The 25,349-nt window shown below is 48.3% G+C and overlaps 2 protein-coding genes across 8 annotated transcripts in view; one reads left to right on the forward strand and one right to left on the reverse strand.

Moving 5' to 3' along the window:
- Nucleotides 1-4,215: 4,215 nt before the first annotated feature.
- Nucleotides 4,216-22,266, forward strand: LOC106629338 (uncharacterized). 2 transcript variants are annotated; one of them, XM_074541676.1, is made up of 9 exons: nt 4,220-4,995; nt 7,897-8,430; nt 9,724-9,859; nt 12,745-12,833; nt 13,719-13,782; nt 14,434-14,522; nt 15,588-15,700; nt 16,134-16,290; nt 18,387-22,266. In XM_074541676.1, the coding sequence occupies exons 1-9, from the start codon at nt 4,941-4,943 to the stop codon at nt 18,533-18,535; spliced, it is 1,386 nt and encodes a 461-aa protein (XP_074397777.1). In that variant the 5' UTR covers nt 4,220-4,940; the 3' UTR covers nt 18,536-22,266. The 2 variants fall into 2 exon arrangements, with proteins under 2 accessions (XP_074397778.1, XP_074397777.1); XM_074541677.1 differs by lacking the exons at nt 9,724-9,859; nt 14,434-14,522 and having other exon boundaries at nt 4,216-4,995.
- The window catches only part of NSD2 (nuclear receptor binding SET domain protein 2), a 107,031-nt gene continuing 102,535 nt past the window's right edge, over nt 20,854-25,349 (reverse strand). For all 6 annotated transcript variants that reach the window (XM_074541673.1, XM_014266087.3, XM_074541674.1 and 3 more), the window contains one exon: nt 20,854-24,507. In XM_074541673.1, coding sequence (XP_074397774.1) covers nt 24,242-24,507 — 266 coding nt within the window. In that variant the 3' untranslated portion in view covers nt 20,854-24,241. The remainder of the gene's footprint in view (nt 24,508-25,349) is intronic.

Below are 25,349 nucleotides of genomic sequence, written 5' to 3' on the forward strand. Positions count from 1 at the left end.
ATTTGTTATTTCAGAGGGGACCTGCTCCCTGAGATTTCCTGGTGCCCTGACCTGATACACTCCACATGAACAGGGATGTGCCACTTCACCTGCCTGCTGAGCCTGGCCTGGCCAGAACCAGACCCAGCTGGTTTTAGCAATCTCTCTGCCACTGGCCACTTGGGAGAGACATAGCTGGTACAAGCTTGTAGGGGATTTAATGCTCAGGATGTTGCTCTAGTGCTAACCCTTGAAACTGATGATGGACCAAACACTGACCTCTTCCAGAGCTGGACAAACCTGTGCCAGATGCTGTCCTGTGTTCTGAGTGCCTTTAGACAGAGCTTGGACATCTGGGACCCCACTCCTCTCCCTGCCACACAGGTGTGTGTACAGGCTCCCCTGAGAGCAGGAAAGGGAGAAAGGCAAGAAACAAAACCTGACTGTTCTAAAGTAAATGAGGTGACCGTTTCCAGAACCTGCTGTGTTACAAGACACTCGCATTGTACCATCCCTGGAATTGCTCAAGGCCAGGTTGGATGGGGCTTGGAGCAACCTGGTCTAGTGGAAAGTGTCCCTGCCCATGGCAGAGGAGTTGGAATGGAATGATCTTTAAGGTCCCTTCCAACTGAAAAAATTCTGGGATTCTGCAACCTTTTCCTGAGGAATGTAGGGAGATTCCTTTATTTGGCTTTCAGAATGTGGTTCCTGTGTATTTGGTTTTATAATATACCTATTTTTCCTGGTAAAAATTTAATGTAAACAGAAAGCAACTGGTTTCTCTGAATGGTTGATTGAACCCCTCACTAGCATGTAAGCTTGGCTCTAGTGCCTGCCCCATCATTTGGTGCCACTGAAGTTTACAGTCTCTCTCCTTTGTAATTTTCAACTTTCAATTAAAATTAATTTTTTTTAATTGGTTATTTCCTGACATAGGAGAGTTGGCAAGACAAGCTGGTCTTGTGCTGTGCTAAAATTTTGTGATCATGTGCATTGATCCAGAGCTGTTGGCCAGGGAGACCAGAGCTGTGCCTGGATGGAAGGGGTTTCCTCCTTCCCTCCCCCAGATGCTGCAGGTATGAACAGCACAGGCAACACTCCCTGCACTTGTACTGCCTGAAGCACCAGCTGGGTTTGACCTGCATCCTAAAACTGACTGACACCCCAGACACACTGGTCCATTTATGACCACCTTTTTAACGGATGGGGGGACTAAATAAGAATTGAATGTTCTGTGCTGCTTGTGAGAATATAAACCTCTAGCCTCTGTATATGATTATGGCTGGCTAAACCATCAGATCCCTGCTGCAGTACAGCACCTTTCCTTTGGCCAGCTCTACTCTTTTTTTAATATTCCTTCTAAACCCAGGCACAGAAGAAACACATTTTTAAAAAAAGGTGAGAGGTTTTTGTTTCAGAGTGACTGTAATAACTTTTACCATTTATTTTTTACTTCAATTCCTCCAGCTCCCTTTTGCCGTTATTCCACCTCCCCAACAGCCACGGCTGCCGGAGGTTCCTGCGGGCGCGGTTTGGGAAGAGCCGCTCCCAAAGGCTGATTTTGGGGGAGGCGGCTTTGGTGTCCCCTGCCCGGCGCTGTGGTGCCATCGCGTGGCCGCTCGCTCACGGAGAGGTTCCGCCGTCCAGAGCATAAAACCCTGTCTGTTCCTCGGGGAGCAGTGGTGCTGCTTTTTGATTTTTTTTTTTTCCTTTTTTTTTTTAACCACTGTAGGAGAATCTTGGGCCTCCCTTGAGCACAAAGCTGTTGATTCCTTGTTAGCCCAGCATCCCTAAAGCCTGTACACCTGTTTTATGGGAGTCAGTGGATATATCGTGGAATAACCTTGCACCTAAAAGAGGGGTCTGGATTCATGGTTGCCTCCCAGCACATCCCGTGGGGTGGTGAATCCCAGGGGGGTCAGGAGTGCTGCTGCTTTTTTGTCTGTGAAGGAGCAAGTGCTACCTGGTACCTGTTCTACACACAGCCAGGTTTGGGTAGGAATCACAACCTATATTGCTTGAAAAAAAGTCTTTTCCAAGAAAAAGCCCCAGTTTGCAGTTTGCCTGAATGTGTTGCTCTTTCCCAGCAACAGCAGCAGCTCACCCCACCCCCAGTTTCTAGCTCAGCAACCCTGCCAAAGGACCACAGTCCTGTGCAATAGCTGCTCACAGCACACCAAGCTTCCCCATTTTCCCTGGAGTCATGGGGACAGGACAGCTTTGCTGCACCTTACCTTCCTTGGAGCACAACAGTCATTTGCCACTCCAACAGGTGTCTGCTAAGCCTAGGACACCAACAGGGCAGTGAAGTGGGGGATAACCATGGAAAGAGTCTAACAATACATGGATAAAATGATCTGAGTCCAGAGGAGGGCCAGTAAGGTCCTCAGAAGCCTGGAGAACCTCTGCTATGAGGACAGGCTGAGAGAATTGGGGTTGTTTAGCCTGGAGAAGGGAAGGCTCCAGGGAGACTTTTCAGCACCTTCTGCTACCTCAAGGGGCAATAAAAGAGCTGGATAGGGACACAAGGACATGTGATGATAGGACAGGGAGGAACGGCTTTGAACTGGAAAGGTACAGGATTATATTAGTTATTAGGGGGAAAAAAAAAAAAAAACTGTGAGGATGGTGAGGCACTGAAAGTGGTTGCCCAGAGAATCTGTGGCTGCACCATCCCTGGAGGTGTTCAAGCCTGGAGGTTGGATCAGTCTTGAAGCAGCCTGGTCTAGCAGAAGGTGTCCCTATCCATGGCAGGGGGGTTGAAAGGAGATGATATTTAGCAGTACCTTTCAAGCCAAACCACTCTGCTCCTCTGCTTGTAGTTAATACCTTCCTGACCTTAAGGGGTCACCTGGTGACCTGCCATTTTCAGGCTGATGGATGTGACAGCCCACTGTCAGCTCACACATTCCTCTCCTCTGCACTGTCCCCACTGCAGTGGGACCTCACCTGGGCATTTTCACCCCCACAGCACTTAGTCACATCCCACTGACAAAAGCTGGGGCAGTGGCAGGTCACAGGTGACACTGAAGAGGTGTTTGAGAGTTTTCCTGCTTGGCATTTTTTATTCAGCAGGCAGCTTTGCTTGTAAACAATCACTAGGAGATCTGACCCCCAGGTGACTGGCAGGCAGTAATGCAGAGCCCTGTGGTGCTCCTTGGGCTTCTAAAGCCTGGGAAGCTCAGAAATCCAATCTGCCCTCAGCAGATGAAACCTCTGATGGCAAATCCTTTGCTTGCTCAGAGGGATGGATCAGGGCAGCCTTGGACAAGAGCTGTCCTTTCCAGGCTGGGCAAGGCCAGGGAGCTGGCACAAACTGTGGAGTGTTTGGACAGGATGCTGTGTACTTGGGAGAAGCATCATTGCTCCTGTCTCTGCCCTGTAAGTTCTGAGGGTAGAGGGCACTGTCTGGTTTGTTTGGGGACACAAGGTCTGCCGACCATGGAAGAGCAACAGAACTGACAAGATCGAGGCCCTGTGCCAACCTAGGACATTGTTTTTGATAAACCATGACACTGCTTTTTATTCTCTGTGAACCAACTAGCAAAAGCATTTAATCTCAATGGAGACAGGCCCAGGCAGGTCAGGAGTTTATGAATTTGTCTGTTTGAATTTTTCTGCCCTGAAGTGGCATTAGATTTTCCCCATTGGAAGTGTATTTCCAGCTTGCCCAGTTGCTAAAACAGTTGAGAGGAAAGCAGCCTGTCTCATCTCTCACCTGAGCTCTGATAGCTCACCCAGAAAGGGGGCTCTGAGGGCACAGGAAGGGCTTTAATGCACAATTTCCTTTTCTCTTCCATGTGTTAGGCTGAAAGTGACAGTGGAAGTGCTGCCACATCCAGTTCTGAACTGCTTTTCCAGAGCAGTGTACATGGGTGCTGTAGGTGCTCAGCAAATGTGTGACTTGGCTCTGGGGCTGGGCAGTGTGGGAAATCTCCCCACTCACTAACCAGGGGGTGCAGCTTGTGGGATGGGGGACTGCTCTGCTGCCAGCTTCCCTGGCAGGACAAACCCCACTGGGTGATTGCTGGCAGTGTTTTAGCAGTGCCCAGAGCTGCTCCATCCCCAGATGCTGCTCCTGCAGGAATTGTCTCCCTGCAGAGCCTCAGGCCACCGAGAGAGGGTGGGCAAAGAGGTGACATGTGAGATGTGGCATTCAGCTAAAGGAAAACCTCTCAGAGCGGGGGCTTGGCAATGCTGATTGCTGAACAGTGGGGGCAGAGGGGAATGGGGGATCTTTCAAAGCAGGGCTACAAGGTAAGGAAATCAGGGGGACATCTGTGTCCTCAGGTGGACCAGCAGGCAGTACAGACACTGGAACACATGGAAAATGGGATGGGGCCCCATTAAACTTAATGCTCTCACCTCAAAACCATCATCATCATCAGGATCTATGTGCTTGATCCTGGTAACAGCTTGATACATCAAGCTGGACACTGTGGGGGCAATGGGGAGGGAAATGCTGGTTGGGAAAGCTCTGTGCTCTCCAGAGGCTGTGTTCTGAGTTCTGGTTACAGCATGGTTGGCCCCAGTTAAAACGGGAACTCCTCTGGGGTTGTTTTTCTTGTTTCTCTTCTCTCAGGAAATCCCGTGGGTCTAAAAAATGAAATCCTCTCACTTGACGAGGTCACGGGGGCTGGGCCGCAGCCAGGCTGGGTTCCCATGCTGCTCTGCCCGTTCCTGCCCAGCAGCTCCTCCAGAACACTCCTCACAGGATTGCTGCAGCCTGGGAGGGCAGAGCTGCTCCTCTGGGCGCTCTGCTCTGTGGAGGCCGTGTCCTCTCAGACCTGCTGCACTCTGAATATAAACCCCCCTTTGTTGGGCACGGGGTGACTTGGCTGAGCCACATGATCAGTCAGGTGACAAAATTGGGCACCAAAGCGGAGCAGAATGAGCAGCTGGGTGAGGGCAGGAGCTGCTGATCTCGCCTCTTGACAGGCTGTGTTACTCCTCAGGGAAAAATGAGTGCCTGGCTCTGTCCTCTGCTGTGCAGCTTAACCATGGTGTGCTTAACAGGTAAGGCCTCCCAGCACAGGGATTATCTTCTCTGGGTGGGCACAGAGGGGTGAAGCCATAGTGGGACTGAGGGAGCCCTGGGGTGAGGCTGTGGGCAGGGCTGGGGGAAGGAGGGAAGTGTTGAGACGCAGGCACTGGTGGACGCAGGATGCTTGCGGTAAATACAAAAATTTGCTTTTACAGGAAGAAAAGGAAAAAAAAGAAATAGAGCTGTATTGCTCTGCATAGTAAGGATTTGCAGAGGCTTTATCTTAAAGCCCAAAGAACAGGATTGTAGGTTGGAAAAGATAAGCTCTCTATCCTTCCAACTTCCTCAAGGCTCCTGTTTGTACCAAGGCGTCACATGCAAAATAACACATCCATCAGGTTCCCCTGGAGATACTTCAGGTGATTCACAGTGCTCCTTAAAACAAAACAAAACAAAAAAAGGCTCTAGAAAGCAAAATCACTGTTCCATGACATAGATGGTGTAAGTACAGGAGAGAAAATGCTTTGTCTGATGAAGCTGAGGTTGTTTGAGTACTGGTTTTCACACCTGTGACTGACTATAACTGGTAAAATACACAAATGCTTTACTAGTGCTCAAAACTATTTTTTTCAGCCTTCTGACTTCTTTTTTTCTCTAGAAATTGTTTACATTATTAAGAAATACTAGCTACCAAAGGTTATTGATGGCTACTGAAGCTTTGCAAACAACTTTACTACTTTTGGTAACATGTTGTGGAAAACTGCTTTCCATTTTTAAAAAGTCCTCTTAAGATCACCACCATTTGCCATTAAGACCAACCAACAATGAAACATTCAACTAAAGAACCCCAAAACAACAAAATTCATCCAGCTATGGGCATCCCAAGTTGTTGAAACCTGTGCAGTGTCTCTGGCTGGCAGGGTTGAGCTTTTGGGGTCAGGAGGAGCTGTGGGAGGTCAGACTTTGATTCCTGAGGTCCTTCTGAAAGGTTTTCCCTGGGAATTTGACAGTGCCCTTGCCTTACTGCTAGTGCTCATGTTAGGATCAGTTTAATGGATCTCAGGACTGACTCAGTTTGTTGCCAGAGGTGAGGAAAAAGCAAGCAGACTGGCTTCAACCCCTGAGGCAGGGGTTGAAGGGGTCAGATGAGGGGAATTGTGCACCTTGGTCCTGGGTGGAGGTTTGGCCACAGTAGGAGTGTCCTGGGTGGGCACTGTGGGGCTGCTCTCCCTGCCCTGGACCAATGCTGGCGCCTCTGTCCCTTGGATTTGATCCTGGAGCAAACCAGGGTGTTACAAGATGATCACTGCTAGATTTGGTGTCTCTGTTTTAGGGCCACAGCAAGGAAATGAGATATAGTTCAGTTGGTGCTGAACATTATTGGCACAGCGCTAATAATGCCAAGGTTGTGGGCTTGATCCACATATGGGCCATTCTCTTTAAGAGCTGGAGTCCACAATCCTCTGTGTGCCTTCCAACTCAGGCTGTTCTGTAAATTCTTTAAAACCTGAGCAGTGGCCCAGATGGCTGGGTGCTCATCTGCTTTACTCAGTAGTTACACCAAGATGGATTTTGGCACAAAGCAGGCAGTCAACAACAGGAGGGAGCACTCCCAGCAAACTGTCTCCATGTGATCACAACCCTATAAAGACTCTTTTATCCACTGTCCTGATCCTGGTGCAGAACTTTAACTGGAGCTGCCCTCAGCTTGGTCTGCATGTTGGTGTTTGTACCAGGGTCGTGTCCACAGTGCCTGGCCTTGCATGGTAGGTACAGAATTAAAAGAGAAATTCAAGGCTGGGGGTGGATCAGGGCTGGGGAAGAGCCTGCAGGGATGTGGGTCTGACACCTGGCAGCTTGTGCTGTCACCCCTCCTGTCCCCCTGCCCGTGTCCTTCCTCACCCACATCCCACTGTCGGGCATCAGCTACACCCTCTGACCTCCTGCAAAACCATAAACCAATTAATTTCTCAGGAGTCTTTGTGTTGTCTGTGCTGCTGGGCATGTGTTGGCAAGGGGGTTTAGCAGGTGTGTGCTGCTGGAGAGAGCATTTACACCCCACAGCAGCAGCTCCAGTTGCCTACTGGTGCTGTATAAGGTTGGGTGTTTTCAGAAGTTGCAGTAAATATTGAGGGAATCCCTGCCCTGAGTTCCTGAACCCAGCTGGTGGCACAGAGGAGGAGCTGCCTGGTTTGGTTCTGCTTTTCTTCCTTTGCTTAGTAGCACACTGCTAAATTAGCAATAACCTGCTGCTTTCCATGTTCAGTTTCAGTTTCCTCTGTTTGAAACTGCAGGACATTACCCATGCCGTGCCAGGGGATGTCTTCCACCAGCAGAGGATGTTCCAGTCCACCCTGTATCACAACAAAACAACCTGAGCTGCAGCAACACCTCCTTTCTCTACAGATTTCAGCAATCCTCACTCTGATGAGGGGATTTCAGAATTAAAGCAAGTCTTGGCCCTCAGGCTCCCTTCTGGTTACTGGAAGTACCTCCAGAACAGCTTAAAAGAACCCTGAGCCCATGTCTTTCCTTGGCTGATGTGTTTGAGGGAGATGGGATGCAGCCAGCTACTTGACAAGCATCTTAAATCAGATTGTCATGAGATCTCAGTAAACAGTTTCTAGGAGCTAACAGAACTGGCTGTTTCAGGCAATTCTCACACCCATGAGTCAGACCTCCCAGACACTGGCATTTACTTATTTGTGGCCTCATGGACCCACTAATTTATGTCCTTGGTAAGTCTCTCATGTGCCAGACATGCTCAGATGCTGCCTCAGATCCTTGCTCTGTAGTGGAGCTCAGCAGAGGGGAGTTTTTGGACATCAAACAAGGGCCCATGGTTTAACCACTTGATAAAGACCTAAATGAGAAGCCATGATTAAAGAGAGAGCAATAATTCAACCACTAATTATGGTTTTTTCTTCCCTTAGGTATTGCTTTAGGCCAGACAACCAGCACTGGGGTTCCCATTGGATCCACCCCAGCACCTCCCAGTACAACCAGCACTGGGGTTCCCAGTACAACCAGCACTGGGGTTCCCATTGGATCCACCCCAGCACCTCCCAGTACAACCAGCACTGGGGTTCCCATTGGATCCACCCCAGCACCTCCCAGTGCAGCCCCTGCTCCAGCCTCTGCTCCCCCAGCTGCTGCTGCAACACTCTCAGCTGGGCTGACAGCAACCACTGCAGGCCCTGCTGCATCCACAGCAGCTCCATCTGCTGATCCAAGCACAAAAACCCCTGCCCAGACTCTGCCCTCCACCACGGGGACTGTCCCCACCTCTCAGACTTCAGCACTGGCAGCCACATCCAGCAGTGTCCCAGCGTCCCCTCCAGGAGTGACCCCATCCCCTGGGCTCCCATCATCAGCTCTGCCCCCCAGCACCCCCCAGCCCTCCAACTGCAGCACAGAGAACGTGACAGCCTGTTTCCCCTGCCCCCCAGGGACAGCCCCCACACAAGGTAAGGCTGCCTGCCCTGGCTGCTGGGTTGGAGGAAAAGGGATTTCTCAGGGCTCTTGTTCTTGTCTGGGAAGCTTGGACAGGCAGCAGGAGAGGGATTTAATTAATTTCGCCCTCTTGAAATCAAAGGCTTGGTCTTTCCTGGCCTTGTGCTGTGCTTTGGTCTTCCTGAGGCTTCCCCATGGGGTGACAAAGTGGTCAGACTGTGGCACAAAGTGTACCACAAGTCCAGTTTGATTTATTGGCAGAACATCATTCTGGGCTCCAGGGCCAAATACAAGGCCAATTTCCAGCTGTCTTGAATGTTTAAAGAGAATCTCTGCTATGGAGACAGCCTTTTTCCATGGCCTTGAGAAAATACTTGATCAACCACTACCACCCCCTCCCACAAAAAAAATCTCAGAAAAAGAAAATAATCCTCCAAAACACAAGCCATGGGTTTTTTGGTTGTGGTTTTTTTTTGGGGTTTTTTTTTTTTTTTTTTTTAAATTTTTGCCTATTCCCTATGCTGCAGGGCACTTTTTAAAAGCAGCTCTAATGCTTTAGGGTGAATCTGCAGAGGACAGGAGCTATCTCCCACCTCCCTTTTATGCAGGATCTTCTTAGTCAGAGCCTTCTCCTCTTGCCTGTGTTGGTGGTGCAGCTGCAGTAAATGCACCCAGTTCCTCTGACTGGCTGGGATTGGTTTTGTGGAGCAGAGGGGTAGAACTTGCCTGCTGGGAATGCCATGGTACCTGTGCTCAAAGAAAAACTGCTGCTGCTTTAGGCAGATCCTTGACTCTGGGGCTTCACTCATCAGTTCAGCTTCCTATAAGCTTAAATTATCAGTGATCTGAATAAGTGTATTGGGGTTTTGTTTTTTGTTTTTTTTGGAATTTTGGGGTTTTTTGGGTTTTTTTGTTTGTTTGTTTTTTTGTTGTTGCTGGTTTGGTTGGGGTTTTTTGGTTTTGGTTTTATTTTTTTCTTTTTTATGTCTCTTTTTTGTGTGTTGGAGGGAAAACAAGGATATTTTTCCTGGCTGGCCCCTCAAAGAAGGAAAAAGCAGTCAGCTTAATTACTGGAGTTCCACACTGATAGCCTTGACTCCTTAGATCATCTTGTGGCTGTCTGCAGCTTGCTAACAGCGGGCAGCAGCATAATTACATGTACACTGCAGTTTCTACCCTCTGTGAGCGCCTTGCCAGGGCAGCTGCATCCCAGAGCTCCTGCCTCTGTGGCAGTGACCTGTCCTGGGTGACACAGGGGTTTCAGTCAAGTCCTGCCCTCCTGATGCTGACTTTCTGCCCCACTTCAGGCACCCTGAGCTGCTCGTGCTGCCCGGGGGGAGCGTGCAGCGACCCCGGTGACTGCAGCCCCTGTGCCCCAGGGCAGCACCAGCCCCAGAGGGGGCAGCGCTCCTGCCTGCCCTGCCCTCAAGGCTCCTACACCAGGTGAGTGCCGAGCCCCGCGTGTGGGAGCTGCATCATAACCACAAAACTCTTCCCAGCCACGAAAATCTCCTCCTTTGGGTGTGACAGTGGTCACAGGGGTCCTTGGATCAGGGGAGAGATGAGAATGTCGACTCCATGTTCGGAAGGCCTGATTTATTATTTCATGATAGATCTATTACATTATAACTATACTAAAAAGCATAGAATAGAAAAGAATGAAAACAAAAGCAGCTGGTTTGGACAGAGAGACCCAGCTCTGCCGTGAGTGGTCACTGAATCCAAACATCCACACGAGACCAATCACGGATCCACTTGTGGCATTCCACAGCAGCAAATAACCATTGTTTACACTTTGTTTCTGAGGCCTCAGCTTCTCAGCAGGAAAAATCCTAAAGAAAAGAATTTTCACAGAAGATGTCGGTGACATTTGGGCTGTATCACCGGCAGGGCTGTGTACAAATCACAGACGGGACGGGGCTGCTGTGGAACCTGCCTCGAGCTGTTTTATTTGTCAGCATCACTCTCATTACATGGTTATGACAATGGGAAGATGCCATCAGCTCACATCTCAGGCAGCAGACAAAGAACTTAATGTTACAACTCACTTTATAAGTTTTTTGACCAATCACACAAAGCAAAAGCACATTGACAATAGTTCCATCCAACCCCTATAAGCACAGGTACCTTTGGTTAAACACTGCCTGCTTATTTCAAATATGATACCTACTTGTAAGCCTTAAAACACAATGCACAGAGCTCCATTATTAAGTTTCAAACTTCCTAATATCTTGCTATATCTAGCAAGTCTATCTGTGTCCAACTTTTCTGTAGCTTAGGGAGTTATTCTAGACAAGCGTTAATACACAGACCATTGTTCTATTTGTCCTTGCTTTTCTACTTTCTAAATAATTTTTCTGCTGACCAATCTCATGGCTGCTGCTTAGCTCTAATCCCAGTTCTGCTGTCTCTGAGACCTGCCCTTTGCAGCTTTGCCAAAACCCTCTGATTTTGTGGATTCCTACAGGCTGTAGGGAATGTGCTGCCAGGGCTGTTTCTCAGAGGCTGAATTCTCCTCATCAGGAAAGCTTGGTGTGGATGTGCTTGTGCTGAGACTGTCCCTGTGTGGGCTTCCCTTTTTTACCCTCATGCCCTTTGTCTGCACTGAGGGAACATGTTGTTTTGTGGTGGGGAGACACTTGGCAGGGAGGTGTGAGTTTATCTCTTCAGCTTTTCTCTGGGATATGTCTGACCAGCAGGCTCCATCTCCCTGCTTTGCCCAATTCCTTCCTCAATCCCTGTTTTCTTGCCCCCAAGGCATCTCTTTACTTTTGAGCTGCTGGCATTTAAAGCAATACCCTCAGCTGACAGAGCGTGGAAAAGCTGACAGGACAGGAGCCCAGCCTTACACTTCCATCAGGCTGCCTGATCCAGGGATGCTGTACAACGTCCCCTGGCTGTGGGGACATGGGCATGTGCTGCTCTCTCCACTCCTATTGGATTTTCTCTTGCTGTATCCATGTCTGCAAGCAGTCAGCTGTGCCCTTTGTGGGGTGGCAAGGACAGCAGGGGTGGGAAGAGCCTCCCAGGGCCGTGTCCATTGAGGAGCTGCTCCCTTTGGGTCAGTCCTGGGTTGTGGGAAGGGTGACCTGACTGTGCAGCTTGTTGGCAGCAGCCCCTGAGCTTGAGGTGCCAGAGGATCTCCCTCTGTGCTCCCCTCTGTGCCCTGTCCTCGCAGTTTTTGTGCTGTGAGGACCTGCCTTAAAAATGTGCCCCCAGACTGCTTTAAAAGCCAGCCAGGAGCAGAGTCAGGGCACACAGAGCTGCTGCTCTTGGGATGTGGGAGAGGGACCCGAGAGGGCCAGCAGCCCTGCTGGGCTGGGTGTGCCAGGGCAGGGACCAAAAGGGGGGATCTGGAGGGACCTGGGGGTGCAGGGGTGCGTGGCCATCTCCCGGTGCCTGCCTGGGCCTCAGGGCTTCCAGGGAACCGTTTAACATTTCTGTGCTCTTTGGAGAATTTGGCCTCCCTGCAGCTTTGAGAGGCTCTGGCTGGCCCAGGCCCTGCGTTGATTTGTTTGCAGCAAAGCATTTGCTGTGTTTCCAGTTGCTTTTGGGGGTTTTTGGTTGTTTTTTTTTCATTTTGGTTTGGTGTTTTTTGGTGTATTTTTTTAAAATTTTATATTTTTTCCCTGCAAATCTCATGCAGCCCTGCAGTTTCTGAAAGAATTAAAGATCATGTCCTTGTTTTCCTCCAAAGCATCTCTGAGTATGTTATCAAATTCCTATCCCCACATACTTGTTGAGAGGGATTTGGCTGTTAGTGATGGATGTAAAAGCTTCCTCTTTGCCTGCCTTTGCCTCACTCATTTCCTCCCCTCCTCCTGACATGTTACCTCCCTTTTCCCACAGTCCCTCCTGTTTAAGATCAGGGCTCTCTCACGTCACTGCCTGTGGTTTGGGTCCCTTTTTTCAGCTCCTGATTCCCAGCAATGAGGGAGGAGCAGCTCCTTTTGAAATCCCTGAGGGATGCTGAACAGCAAACACCTTCCCTGTTCCTTTTTCAGGAGTGGATTTAAGAGTCTGACTTAAGCCAAGGGTTTTAGGTCTGACCACAGCGTATTTTTCAAGACCTTCAATTCAGATGGTCCCTTTCCATATTGCCCACAGGCACAGGGCATCTCTAATCCTAATAATACAGAAAAATTCAGGTTTTTAGTCAACCTTTAATATTCAGGTGAGTTCAAACCAATGTTTTCCTGCCCAAACTCCTTTTTCACAATTGCTCTATTTCTAGACTAGTCAGTGTCATGTTCTGCTCTGTCTTCTCCAAGTGGATGGAGGCTTGGGTGACTTAAAATTGTGTTCCTCTCTGCTCCCTTCCCTCCCAGCCTCCCAAGGAGCTCTGTGTGCCTTCCCTGCCCACCAGGACATTTTGCTAATGAGTCTGGGGCTGCAGCCTGCAGGGCCTGTGAGCGAGGTAGGCTTTGGTCTGTGTTCAACACAAATGCATTTTCATCACATGGTGCTTTTTCCCAGGGGCAGATGCAATTACCAGGTAACTTAAAAGCACTGAAGGGTAAACAAGCTAAAAACAGCCCAGCAGATCTCTTCCCTATTCTGTTGTTATTAAAATGGAAAGAGCAGATCTCAGCCATGCTTGTTTTTGCAACAAGTTAATGCTAACTCTGCAATGAAAAAAGTTTTATGAAATTCAGTTTTAGCACAATGGGGGAGCATTGTTAGGAAACAAAATATTCTCTATTTCTGATAGCAAAAATGAATATAAACCATCTTTGTTTTCATTTAGGCAATGTTCTGCACTCTGAATATTAAGTGTAATACTTTCCTTGTTTTCCACACATTAAAGCTGGGGTTGTCAAGAGGAGCTGCTTTGCACCTGGCTAATGCCACTCCAGCCTGGTGCAGTGTTTGCAGAGGGGTAACAGCATGTGCAGAACAGCACTTGCTTATGCAAAACCCCAATTAGCACATGCAGTGCAGCAGCTCCTCTGCACCCAGGATGGGTCCTGCTTGAGCATTCACAACTGTTCCCTGGAAATCCACCCTCTGAGCTGCTGGGCTGTGCCCAAAACTTGACTGTCACTTGCTGGGTTTGGGAGGAACACCAGGGGAATCTGCCAGAGCCCTCCGTGCATCCCTCAGCATGGCAGGGGTCAGCAGGGAGCTTGCATTGCTCTTTCAGAGCTTTGGACAAATATAACCCCAATGCCCTGAAATGCCACCTGAAGCCTCTTGTGGGGAGTTGTTTGGTTGTTTGTAAAATGGACGTGAGCACAGTGACAACAATGTAGGACAGAGATGTGGAGGCAGCATCCTGAAGCCTTACCCTTTTTTTTTCCAGGCTATTATAGCTCCAAGCAAAATGCAGCTTTTTGTCTGCCTTGCCAGCCAGGATCCTTCTGCAAGTAAGGGGCTGCTGGGGTGCAGGGGCTCACAGGGAGGGGGGTTCTTTTAGCCCCCATGGAGCTGGAACCAGCAATGTAGTGCCCAAAGTCCCCTGCCATTGCAGCTCTAGGGTGCGGCTTCCAGCAACCTTCTCGAGTCTCCCTGACCATGCATGGGAGTGAGATCATCCTTGAGTGTTGTCATTACAGTGCAAGAGTTCTATTGTCATTACATGGCAAGGGTTCCATATTGCCAGAATTTTGTACCTCCTTGATGTTTCTCATAGGCAGCTCCTCCAGGCACTGACTCTTCCTTGTCCTCACAGCAGCCACTGACTCCAGTTCCCCCAACCAACCAATCCACTCTTTTATAACACTCTCCTTATTGGCTACAGCTGTGGCCTGTTAACATCAGGCCTGCTCCTAAGCCTTAGTAATTGGTTCACCTGCAACTCTTTAGAGGATAAGATTACATTCTATGTTCCATCCCCCTACACTTGAGGTCCCTTCCAGTCAGACCATTCTGTGCTTCTGGGTGACAAACTGCACTGCAGACAGACGGACGCCCACAGTGCAGCAAAGGTGGATCCTGGAGCCTCCCGGCTGTCAGAGCAGGCTGTGGTGGGCTGGGCCGTGCAGATCCCACAGCGTGTCCTGCTCCTCTCCCTGCAGCACCAGCGGCTGCTCCGGCTGCCGGCCCTGCCCTGGGGGACAGGAGGCGCCTCGGGAGGCGGCGGAGACGTGTGAGACCTGCCCGGCAGGTAAGGGGAGGCTGTGCCCAAAGTGGGGAGGCTGTGCCCAGTGTGGGGCTGTGCCCGAGGGGAGGCTGTGCCCAATGAGGGGCTGTGCCCAATGTGGGAAGGCTGTGCCCAAAGGGAGCACAGCTCCAGCTCCAGGCTCATTCCAGACCCATCTCAGCTGGCCCTGCAGGTGCCCTGCAGGCAGAGCTGGGCCCTGGCATGAGGGATGTGCTGGGGGTTTGTCTGGGTGCTGGTGGAGGCTGTGCTGTGCCAGGCTGGTTCATGAGTGCCTTGGGGCTGTGCTGGTCCTTGGCACGCCCAGGAGCCCAAATCCACAGTTGGTACCAGCTCCAGCAAAGAGCATCTTGCCAGTGGTGGTGGCTTTGCTGAGGAAAGCCCAGCCTTGCTGTCAGTGATGGATTTTCTGCAGGGGCAGCCTGGGGCAAAGGGACATGGGGAGGGGATGTGAGGGAATGGCCGAGCTCCCTCCTGTGCTCTCTGAAACACCCCAGGCTGCCCCAGCAGGGCTGGGCAGGGACTCAGCCACCGTCATGGCAGGGACCAGCCTCCCTGGACACAGCCTCAGGCTGTCTCACAGCCCGGCTGCACTTTAAACATTGCAGGAAAGCATTTTACCACTGTGAGACTTGGAACTTCTGTGACCTGTCTCTCCCACAAAGGTTGGGAAACTGAGCTGTGTTTGAAGTCTGCTCAGCAAGTTTCAAACAGCTGGAAAAGGTCTTTGAATCCAGAATTGGAGAGGATGAAACACTGCTGACCTCCAGTTCCCATCTTCCCCTACATTAAAGCCAGAACTCTCTGCTAAACCCTCTCCCACCTACTCCTACTCACACTGCTCTGTTTGCCAAGGTCTGACCCCAAATTTTCTTTAGTCCCTCTGTCCCTGTTCTGCTCTGACCCTTTGCCACCGAACCAGGACCAAAGTCCAGGCTCAGCTTTTGTTGTGCACATGAGCACTTAATGCTCTTTCTCCCCGTGGCTCTGAAAGCTGATTCATTCATATGCAATTGCAAAGGTCCTGGGGGTTAGTCTCAAATCTTAATATTGTGCTTATTTGCTGTTCAGGTACATTCAAAGGTGCCAATGACAGCAGATGCAAGGCCTGCAGGACAGGGGAGTACCAACTACAGCGGGGCAAGGAGAGCTGTGAGCAGTGCCCAGAAAACCACTACTGCCCTGTGAGTCCCCTGAGCAGCTGGGACAGCCTGTGCTGCCCAGAGCTGTCCCACACAAGCTAAATACCCCTCAATTAACACTTCTTTTTTTCTTGTTATCTGAGCTTCCTTACTCTTAAACATAGACAGGGCTCTGATGCAGGGAATAATTAAAATGAGGATTGCAGGAGTGTGCTGGAGCTGCCTGCTCTGGCTGGGGCATGAGGGGGTGGTGTGTGCATTAATGAGGGGTTTGAGGTACAGACTTGCTGTGTAACAACCCCTTCTGCTCCTCCCCACACTCCAGCACTGCAGGAGCACACAGGGCTGGATTTAATGATGGCAAGGTCATTCCTTCATTTATTTTTTCACCCCTCTAATGCTAAAATGTCACCTCCCTTTGCCCTGGTCACCTTGTGCAGTTTGCTGGTGCTGATTTCCTTCTTCTCTTGGGCAGAGCCCGGATGTGAAGCCAGTGAAGTGCCCCCCTGATGCCTTCTGCCCGCGGGGCAGCGTGGAGCCCACCTACTGCATGGAGCTGTTCCTGTACAAGGCAGGGGACTCCTGCCAGCTGACCCCTGCCACCGTCATTGTCCTGGCCACCTTCTCAGCAGGTCAGTCTGGGTCCCCTCTGCAGCTCTGTTAAACCAGGCATGCTCTGGGTGGTGTGCTCTGTGTTTCTGGACAGCAGGATTTCTAATCAAAGTCCTTCTGCTGCTCTCAGTGCCAGTGCTGTCCCTGGCCCTGAAGGAAGGTGGCACAAGTGCCAGTGCTGTCCCTGGCTCTGAAGGAAGGTGGCACAGTGCTGAATGGTTGTTGTTTGTCCCTGGGAGGCAGGGATGTGTGTGAGCCCTCAAACAGGGATTCCTTGGCTGCATCAAAGTAAGAAAAAAGACAATTTCCTTTTGGTGTGTTTCCTGAAAGCATTCCTGCCTTAAGCCATGCCACAGCCTCCAGCAGAATGGGGAGCTGCTGGCTCATGCAGTGCTGTGGCATTGATGCCAAATGTTTCTGTACCCAAGAGTCAGGAGCTGCTGAGTGTGGGGAGAATCCCTCCAGATGCACCTGCTGTGAATCAGCTCACTGGGGCAAGCTAATGAGGGGGTGAGCTCTTCAACTGGGAAGCTGCACCATGAATAATCATTCCAAAACAATGAATATGCATTTTGAGTCTTAGGAAAGGGAAAAATAGAGTTCTCTCGTTTTTTAATCAAAGTTGGGGGGAGGTTTAATCAGAGAGTTATGATGAAAATGAGCAAGTATTGGTGCTGTGGATTGCACGAAGGGCAGATGAGGAAGCTGGGAGGAGGAATCTGTCTCCTGTGCCCAGAGATGAAGAGAAATCCCTAAGTGCCCTTACACTACCAGAGATGAGAATCTTGTGTCAAGAGAGCCAAGTCATAGAGATGAGTAAGGCATCAGAGGATAAAGGATATCCAACAAGCCTCACATTCACAGTTTCTGTGTTTCAAGTGTATTTTATGTCCTTCCTGAAGACCCATGAAGACTTTTATGTGCTTCTTGAAGACTCCACTTGGCTGGCTGTTGTTAAAAGGAGAGAGGAGAGGTTAAATGTGTGTGTTACAAGTCACACAGCAAAGCTGCTTCTCCAACAAGATGTGTGTTCCCATCACCCTTGTCTCCTGGCAGTGAGCAGGGGACAAGGACAGCAGGGTCCGCAGGAGCTCCAGCAGCACCCTCGGAGGCTGTCCCCATGGGGCTGGAATGCCTGGGGGAGCAGATGAGGGCTGTTCTCACAAGCTGCAGCTTGCAGCCATCAGAAAGGCCCTCCACTGACCCCTATCCCCTTGTGCCAGGCTGTTGTTCAAAAATCTGCCAAAGCAGATGCCATTTGAAGCGAGTGTTAATTTGAAAAAGTAGATTAAACTGAAGGATATGAAAAGACTCTCCAGAGAGGGACAATAGCCCATTAAGCAGCATTTGTGATAAACAAGTCTGAGGGTCAGGGAACAGCATTCCTGCCTCTCCCAGAGCTTGCAGCAGAGAGGGGGAAGGAAGGAGCCCACGCAGGAACCCGCGAGTTTTTCACGGCTGGTCTCACAGATCAAGTGTTTGCCATGAGGCTGTCTGCTCACACAACTGAAATTTGGGTGTATTTGTCTGGCCATATTGCATCACAGAGACAGATTTGTGCTCTTCTGTTCAGATCAGTTTTCTCTGGTGATGCTTCTGCCAGAAACAAATGAGCAGAATGTCGCACCACTTGAGATTTGCCAATTACTTCCATGTCTATGCCCAATCCAAAAGTAATTTTTCCTGACAGCCCTGATCTCAGTCTAGACTCAGAGTTAATCTAGGTTAGTTACTACTTGTGCTTCAGTGTGAGTGCTGCACAGAGCAAACTAATTTCTCAGCAAGATCGTTTTGGTGGGGTCTGCAGTGAATAAGATGCCAAGTGGAAAACAGTTCTAGAGAGTAAATGGGAGTAGGAAAGCAAGTTACTGAATTATTTAATTAAAACTTGTCATTATTCCTTGCAGAGTTAAGCTGAACTGCTGAAGTTGAGTGTTATTAGTGCTAGTGGAACCTTTTCCCCCCCTCTTTTTGGAAGGGTACAGAGTATGTAGGAGGAAAAAAATCCTTATTTTACCAGAAGAGAATACCTGAGTTGAGAACCCTTGGAGCAAATGTCACCTGATATTTTACTTTCCCATCTGTGAATAACTACCATTCCTTCCTTTCCTTCCAGGTGGAATCCTTGTTGTGTTTCTGATCATCCTGAGGAGCCGACAGGAGCACGGCAGGAGCTCCCTGAAGTCGCCGCTGCTGCCCCGGGGCTCAGGGCTGGGCTCCTACGGGGGCACGGAGCACACGGAGCCCGTCTATGCGGGCTGGTAGCCCTGCCAGGGCCAGCAGCCTCTCCTTCCCCTGGGGCAGCACAAATGGGGCTCTGGGCAAGGTGTTTAACCACGAGCAACCTACTGCTGTACAGCTAAAATCAGTGCTGGGGAATAAAACTCAGTTTTTGAGTTGTGGCTACTTGTGCAAACCAAACCAGCCCATGCTGTGCTGCACTGGGCTGATGGGAAAAGTCTTCCTTTTCCAATTTCCAGCTTCCTTCACAAATACTTTCCTTCATAAATACTTTTCTCTTTTCATCAGGGAGAAAAAAGCCCCCAAAAGCAATCAATCCTACCTGTTTCTCCATTTTAATAGTCAGCTCAACAGAGTGAGGAGTGACTGCTCACTATTGAGGTCTCTTTGATACAACACTCGTTTCCACCCAAGCACAACCTAACATGAATATACCTCCTTTTAATAACATGCAATTTTTTATTTTGTTACCCATTCTCAAAGTTTTAGCATAAGCACAAGTCAAGGGAAAGGATCCTAAAGCTCTCCCCTTCCTTTCAGCTGTAGGCAAACGTGCAACAAAAGAAATGGTTGATTCCTGGACAAAAGTCCCTTTTGTTTCCTGCTGCCAGGTGGTGCTCAGGGTGGAGCTACAAAGGAGCAGCAAGAGGCAGGCACAGAGGATGCCCTGCCCCTTTCTGCATCCTGAGGGGCTGGAGGAGACCCCTGCCCAAATGCCTGGGCAAAGTTCTGTCCCTGGTCCTGGACACTGCAACCCAACCCCGGCGAGCACCAGAGTGGTTTGTGCCTGTTTGCTGTGGCACTCCAAGCCCTCCTCTGTGCACCCAGCCCAGTGTAACCATCTGGTTAAACTGATACGATTTCTAGATTCCTGTGTGTGGCTGGTTGACTCTTAATTTGTTGTTTGCTCTGTGTCCCCCATTATGTTTTTCTCTTTGCCAGCATCCCAGGCAGTCAGAAATGCCCAGAAAAAATTCAACATCACCTCTACTGGAGCCAATGCCAACTGCTCCATGAAACCAGTACCTGTGGCCTCTTGACCTTCCCACCTTGTTTTCCTTTTCCTGCTGCAGTGACATTCCCACACAGGTGCTGTGTGAGCCCAGCGCAGCCAGCTGTGACCCTCTGTGCCACTGCTGTGCTTCAGCAGCTCTCCATGGCCAGTAGAAACAGAGTCTCTGTCAAAAGAGCCATGATTTTAAATGGCTCTGCACAGAGGTGGTGGCAGGTGTTACTTCTCTCTGAATCTTGCAGCAGCACAGATGGCTGAAGGAGCCCAGCTGTGGGGGGTTAAGTGGTTCCTGCCCTCAGCCTATCATTCTCCTCTCCCCAGGGAAGGTGTTAGAAGTTTTTAAAAGAATTTATAGAATTTATCAGTTCTTTGATCTCCATCAGGTGAGGAACTGGGTGCAAGAGTGGCACATCAGCCATTGTGGGTGCCCAGAGAAGCTGTGGCTGCTCATCCCTGGCAGTGTTCAAGGCCAGGTTGGAGCAGCCTGGTCCAGGGGAAGGTGTCCCTGTCCATGGCAGGGGGTGGAAGTGGAAGGTCTTTAAGGTCCCTTTCACCCCAAACATCCTGTGATTCTGTTCTGGATCAGCAGCAGGAGGGATGGTTCCTAAAGCCCTCCCCAGAGCCCAGCAGGGGCAGAGCTCCATGCAGCCTCTGCCACTGCTGATTTAGGAGAGACATGAAACTTCTCCCTGGCCCAAGGCTGTGCTTTTCCCCAGAGCAGCACAGGGACACAATCCTGCTGCACAGCACCAGGTGACCTCAGCAGAACCATCAGCCACCAGTATCAAAGATCTCTGAAATGCTTTTATAAAAATTGTAGCTGCTGTCACACACGGGAGACTCCACAGGGGAAGCCAAACCAGACCCAAAAAAAACCTGTGTGGAAAAGCCAAAGAGTCAAACTCAGACCTGAGCAAGCAGGACCAGCATTTGTGACAGCAAAAGGACCCTGAGGGAGCAGAGCTGGCTGGGCTGGGTAGCCCCAGCTCAGTGGCACAAAAGCCAAAAATCATGAGCAACAGAGAGCAGCACTGGAAAAACTGGACTGCAAGAAATGTCAGCAGTTCTGTGACAAGCAAGAGTGTGAAAACAAGCCACAGCACAATCATTATCACCTCTGTGGAAGCATTAAAACAGCATTTCCAGTGCATCTCTTATGTAGGCCTGAAATGCAAGTTTTCCCTATGAGACAACAAAGCCCTCACTGCCAAACCATGCTTGCTCAGGATGTATCAATTCCACTTTTTTCTTTCAAGGGAAAAAAAAAAAAAAAAGCGCCAAAGTAAGTATATAGAGCTGTTTTACAAAAGAGACATAGCAACTTCTTAAATAACTAGGAATAAAATTCAACATTTAATAAGACATTGAAGTTTCTCAAGCAGTCAGACATGGAATAATGAGACTCAACAATGTGGAAAAATTCCATTAATACGTCTTTCAAGATATTTTGCTTTTCCAAGTAATTCAAATAAAAAAACCTCCTAAAACCTGACCATGAACACAAAGCTATTGAACAAAACAGACATTTACTCTGATTACTTTTCCTAGGCTGTATGAAAATACATCTAACATACTCAACTGAAAATTGTTTCCATGCTTGCTCATGTGATAAAAGAACAACAAATTCTGAAATTGGCTGTCATGTATCAGCTTTTGCTAAAAAAGGAAAGACATTTTGCTACTTTGATGGGCAAGACACAAAGAACATCATTTAAGGCCACATAATATGCCACAGTTAATGTTGTTTAGATTAATTTATAGCAGAAAATCCTTCAAGTTGCTGAATGCTAAAAAGTACTGAGTTGCATCATGAGAAAGCTCAAGTCTTAAGGATTGTTTTACCTTGGATTTGAACAGAGGGAGAAGGAAAACAATGTCACAACTTTTCTTCTGTCTTCTTTTTTAAACAGAACTTCAGCCTGTTTTCCCAGGCTGCAGAGCAAAGGTACAGAAGCCTTCATTACAATGCACCTAATGGGGACAGGAACCAAAACTCTCCCAGATCACACCTGAGTGCCTGAGCTGAGCTCACGGGGTCTCATGGCCAGGGGGTATCAGGGAGAGAGAATCTGATCCACGTTCCTGCTCAGGAAGGAATTCCCAGAACTCCCAAGTGCCCTCCTGGCCTGCAGCCCCAGGGATGCAGAGTCCCAGGGCCCAGAGCAGGGAGAGGTAGAAGAAGCAGAAGGACAAACAGCCCCTGGCTGAGATCTGTTTGTGTGAACAGTCCCTCTGTCCCCACAGACAGACAGACAGACAGACAGACAGACAGACAGAAGGGGTGTCCCTGCTGCATCCTGCTGTGCTGGATGTGCTGGGGAGCCCCCTGAGAGCCCAGGGCTGCTGGCACTGCAGGCTGTGCCTTCTGCAAGTGGGGATCTGCCTCTTGGGACCTGGGGCATCACAGTTCCACAGTGACAGAGCTGTTACACATGGAGAGGAAAAAGAAACAAAACAACTGAAAAAAAAAAGTTAACAAATTATGAAAGCAATGGAATGTAAAGGAAAAATTTTATAATAACTTATTTAAAGGTATTCTTACAAAGCCTTCCTTACATGGTATAGTATTCAAAGAATGGTCCCAATGAAATCCAATTCCTTCATTTTGTTTTAAAGCAATGAGGAAAATATTTCTGCTTTACTACCTGACCTCATTTTCCTTCCCTTGAAACCCATTGTTAAAGAAACATCCATAGTATCATTTTTTTGGTTTTGATTTTATGCACAGGACTGTTCTTCAGCCCCTTGGCAGAGAAAAAGTTTCCCTCAAAATCAATTAAAGAATCTTGAATTTTAACTTGAGTGCAAGGCTTGGCATATCATTTAAAAAAAATGCAAACATGTAACACTTCCCCTGATTTTGAACTCTGCTATTTCTTCAAAATAATTAAAAAAAAAATTAACCTTCCAACAGTGTTTATAAAAACTGATTCAAAAAACAAAGCATTTTGGTCACAAAACAGAAACCAAAGTGTTCATCATAGGGCAATGCGACATTTATAACCTCTTTCAATTAATATCTTCTAATAAAACCGGACTTTTTACATGTTGGGAATAAATGGGGGTTTTGGCAATTCCAAGAACTAAATCAAATCCTGAAGAAATACCTTGGGAAAAAAAACCCCATACACTTCCATGATACAGCAAGGCTTCATTTTCAAAAGGGCTACACAGAATTCCTGCACTATGAAGGGCAAACTAAGCTAGAACGTACACAAATGGCTCAGTGGACATGGAGGTGCTTATGGAGGGTGGGTCACAATGGCAAAAATCAGAATGTGCTTGGGATGCTCCCTGATCACACACCAAGGATGTGCACTGGGAGGAAAACTGGCACAGATGTTTCTCTTTACTGTTTTTTCCTAGTTCCAGTATTATCTCTGTCAATAGTGTTGTATGTTCACCTCACTGTGAGTCACCCATGCTAATGGGGGTGAGGAATTCAAAACAGCTTTGCTGACACAACACAGCTGTGACAGGACAGTCAAGAGCAGAGCTCCTAGAAATGTAACAAAAAAAATTAGTCTGTCAAGTAGCCATTTTTGTAGAAACTTTATGCAAAGGAACAGAGTAAGGCTACATTTCAAAATTTAGCATCAAAATTCTTACACACTGCTTCAAAAATCTATTTTCCTTTTGTTTTGAATTTAGTTTTTGCACTTCAATCAAGTTTCGCTTTCTGTTTCATTCATGGGAGTGATTTTGTTCCTTGTTGGGCATTTCTTGCATTATCACAAAGTTGAAATACTTGGACTCCAAGCATTCCAAAGAAAAGTTTGCCTCTGCATTTTACCTCCCACTGAGGAAAAAAAAAAAAAAAAAAAACCAACTTTTTTTTTTTCCAAGTAATAGCTTTTGAAAGGTTTCTTTTTATAAAGACACAAAAATCCTAAAGTACTGGGCCTAGATTGGAAGACAATATCCCTTTAAGTCCTGGGACTAGATTGCAAAACAATATCCCTTTAAGCCCAGACCTGCACAGCTCTGCAAGATCAAGTAACTTCATATTTTGCTGGGATGAACTACAGGAAAAAACAGTATAGAAAAAAATCTCTTACAAAGTCAGATTCCTCCTCTCTGGTACAGGGTGTGCTTTTCCCACCATGCACCACATTTCTTGGTGGAAGGATATTTATGGTCATGATTGTTTAAGAATAATTTTTGAAGAGCACAAACCCCTTGCTGTGAGTGTGGCTGTAGTGAGGGACACACCTGGGTCAGGACTGGCATTCAAGCACCTGCTCAGAAACACACAAGGCAAGCAAATCTCATTGGGACCACAGACCAAGCCATTTCTTACTCAAAAGGACTTGAGAACTAACAACTTCTTTCAAGGATATACTATTTTAAACATCTGTTGGTTGACAAATACTATCTCAAAAAACTATGTTTACACCTACCTGGTTTGATTTTTACCTACCTCCAACCAAGTATTTTGGAGGGAACATTTTACATTCGAAACAATTCAAGTGTAACTGTAATGCTGAGTAATAAGTTTGGTTTGTCCTGAAGTTTGCTGAACTATGCAGTTCGTTATCAGTGCAGAAGCAGCAGAAGACTGCTGTGGTTGGCTCAGTGGATTTATAAAAAAAACAAAACAAAAAAATCCCCCCCCCCATTTTAACCTTTACAGAATATACGTAAAATTGTGTCCTTCCCTGGTCATATTCACAACTTATCTACAAGATAGTGTTAGCAGTAGGAACTGCAGTCCATGACTATTTGCATTCAGCTCTCATCCATCTGTTCCTCTTTCTCCTGGGCTTGAACTTGTTCAGTTTTTTGCGGGGTTTCTCAGTCTTCTGAGTTTCCACAGAATCCACCCCAAGAACGTGTTCAGAGCAGCATAACTGTCCATTCAAGGTGGAATTTAGCACTGTCCTGTCTTGGTGCTCCTTGCAGAAAGAGTTTGGGCAGAAGTGGCAGAAAGAAACAGAAGGTTTGCCACAGACATCACAGTGGTGCCAAGGACACTCCCACTTCCCTGCAATCAAAACCAAAGAGCCCATTAGTGGGGAGTAAAACACGGCATCATCTCCTCAAGGGGTTTTGTGTTGGAGCAGCTGAACAAGGCACAGCTTTCCCGACAAAGCAAATGATAGCAACTACCAGGGCTGATCTCAACACCCAGAATGACACATCATACTTGTAAAGCTCAGCTGGCAGCTGCAAGGAGCAGACTTGACACACTCTCATTCAAACACAGAAGTCAGCTCCAGCTAGAAGAAATGACTCAGGCTTCACTCAGTAGCATTTTACAGAACTTGCAGGCTGGCAGAGCATCCAAACATCCAGTCAGCTGCTGCCCTCTCTTACTGCAGTCCCCTGTCTGTTGCCAGTCTTGCTCAGGAATGACTGGTGTCCTTCCCCTACAGCAGCTCTTTTGCCCCAGCATACCTTACCAGTCCTTGTTTTACTTGTTTCTGGGACACCAGGCTTTGCCTGCTTCCCCTCCTCATATCTCACCTGCCATGGCTGACTGGAACCAGGTAACTCCTGTGATATCTGGAACTGCAACCTGATGTCTGCTGCTCTTAATTTCCCTACTTGCCTTCTTTCAGAAGCTGCTGTTGCTCTTCTGGCTTGAATTCAAAGGGTTTCATGCATTTCTCAGATATAATAAACTGTCCTGTGGCAGGGCCATGGTGCTCCTACCAGGTGATGTGCTCAATTACCTACATCTGTAAAAGAAATGCCTCAATTTGTCAGAGAGGCAGGGGGAGGCCACCATTTTTTCTTCAAATCCAAGAGGAGCTGCTCCACATGATGCACAAGTGAAATTCCTGCCATACAAACCCAATGGTTTCAGGATGACACCCCTGACAA

The sequence above is a fragment of the Zonotrichia albicollis genome, chromosome 5 (assembly GCF_047830755.1).
Source record: "Zonotrichia albicollis isolate bZonAlb1 chromosome 5, bZonAlb1.hap1, whole genome shotgun sequence".
Taxonomy (NCBI): domain Eukaryota; kingdom Metazoa; phylum Chordata; class Aves; order Passeriformes; family Passerellidae; genus Zonotrichia; species Zonotrichia albicollis.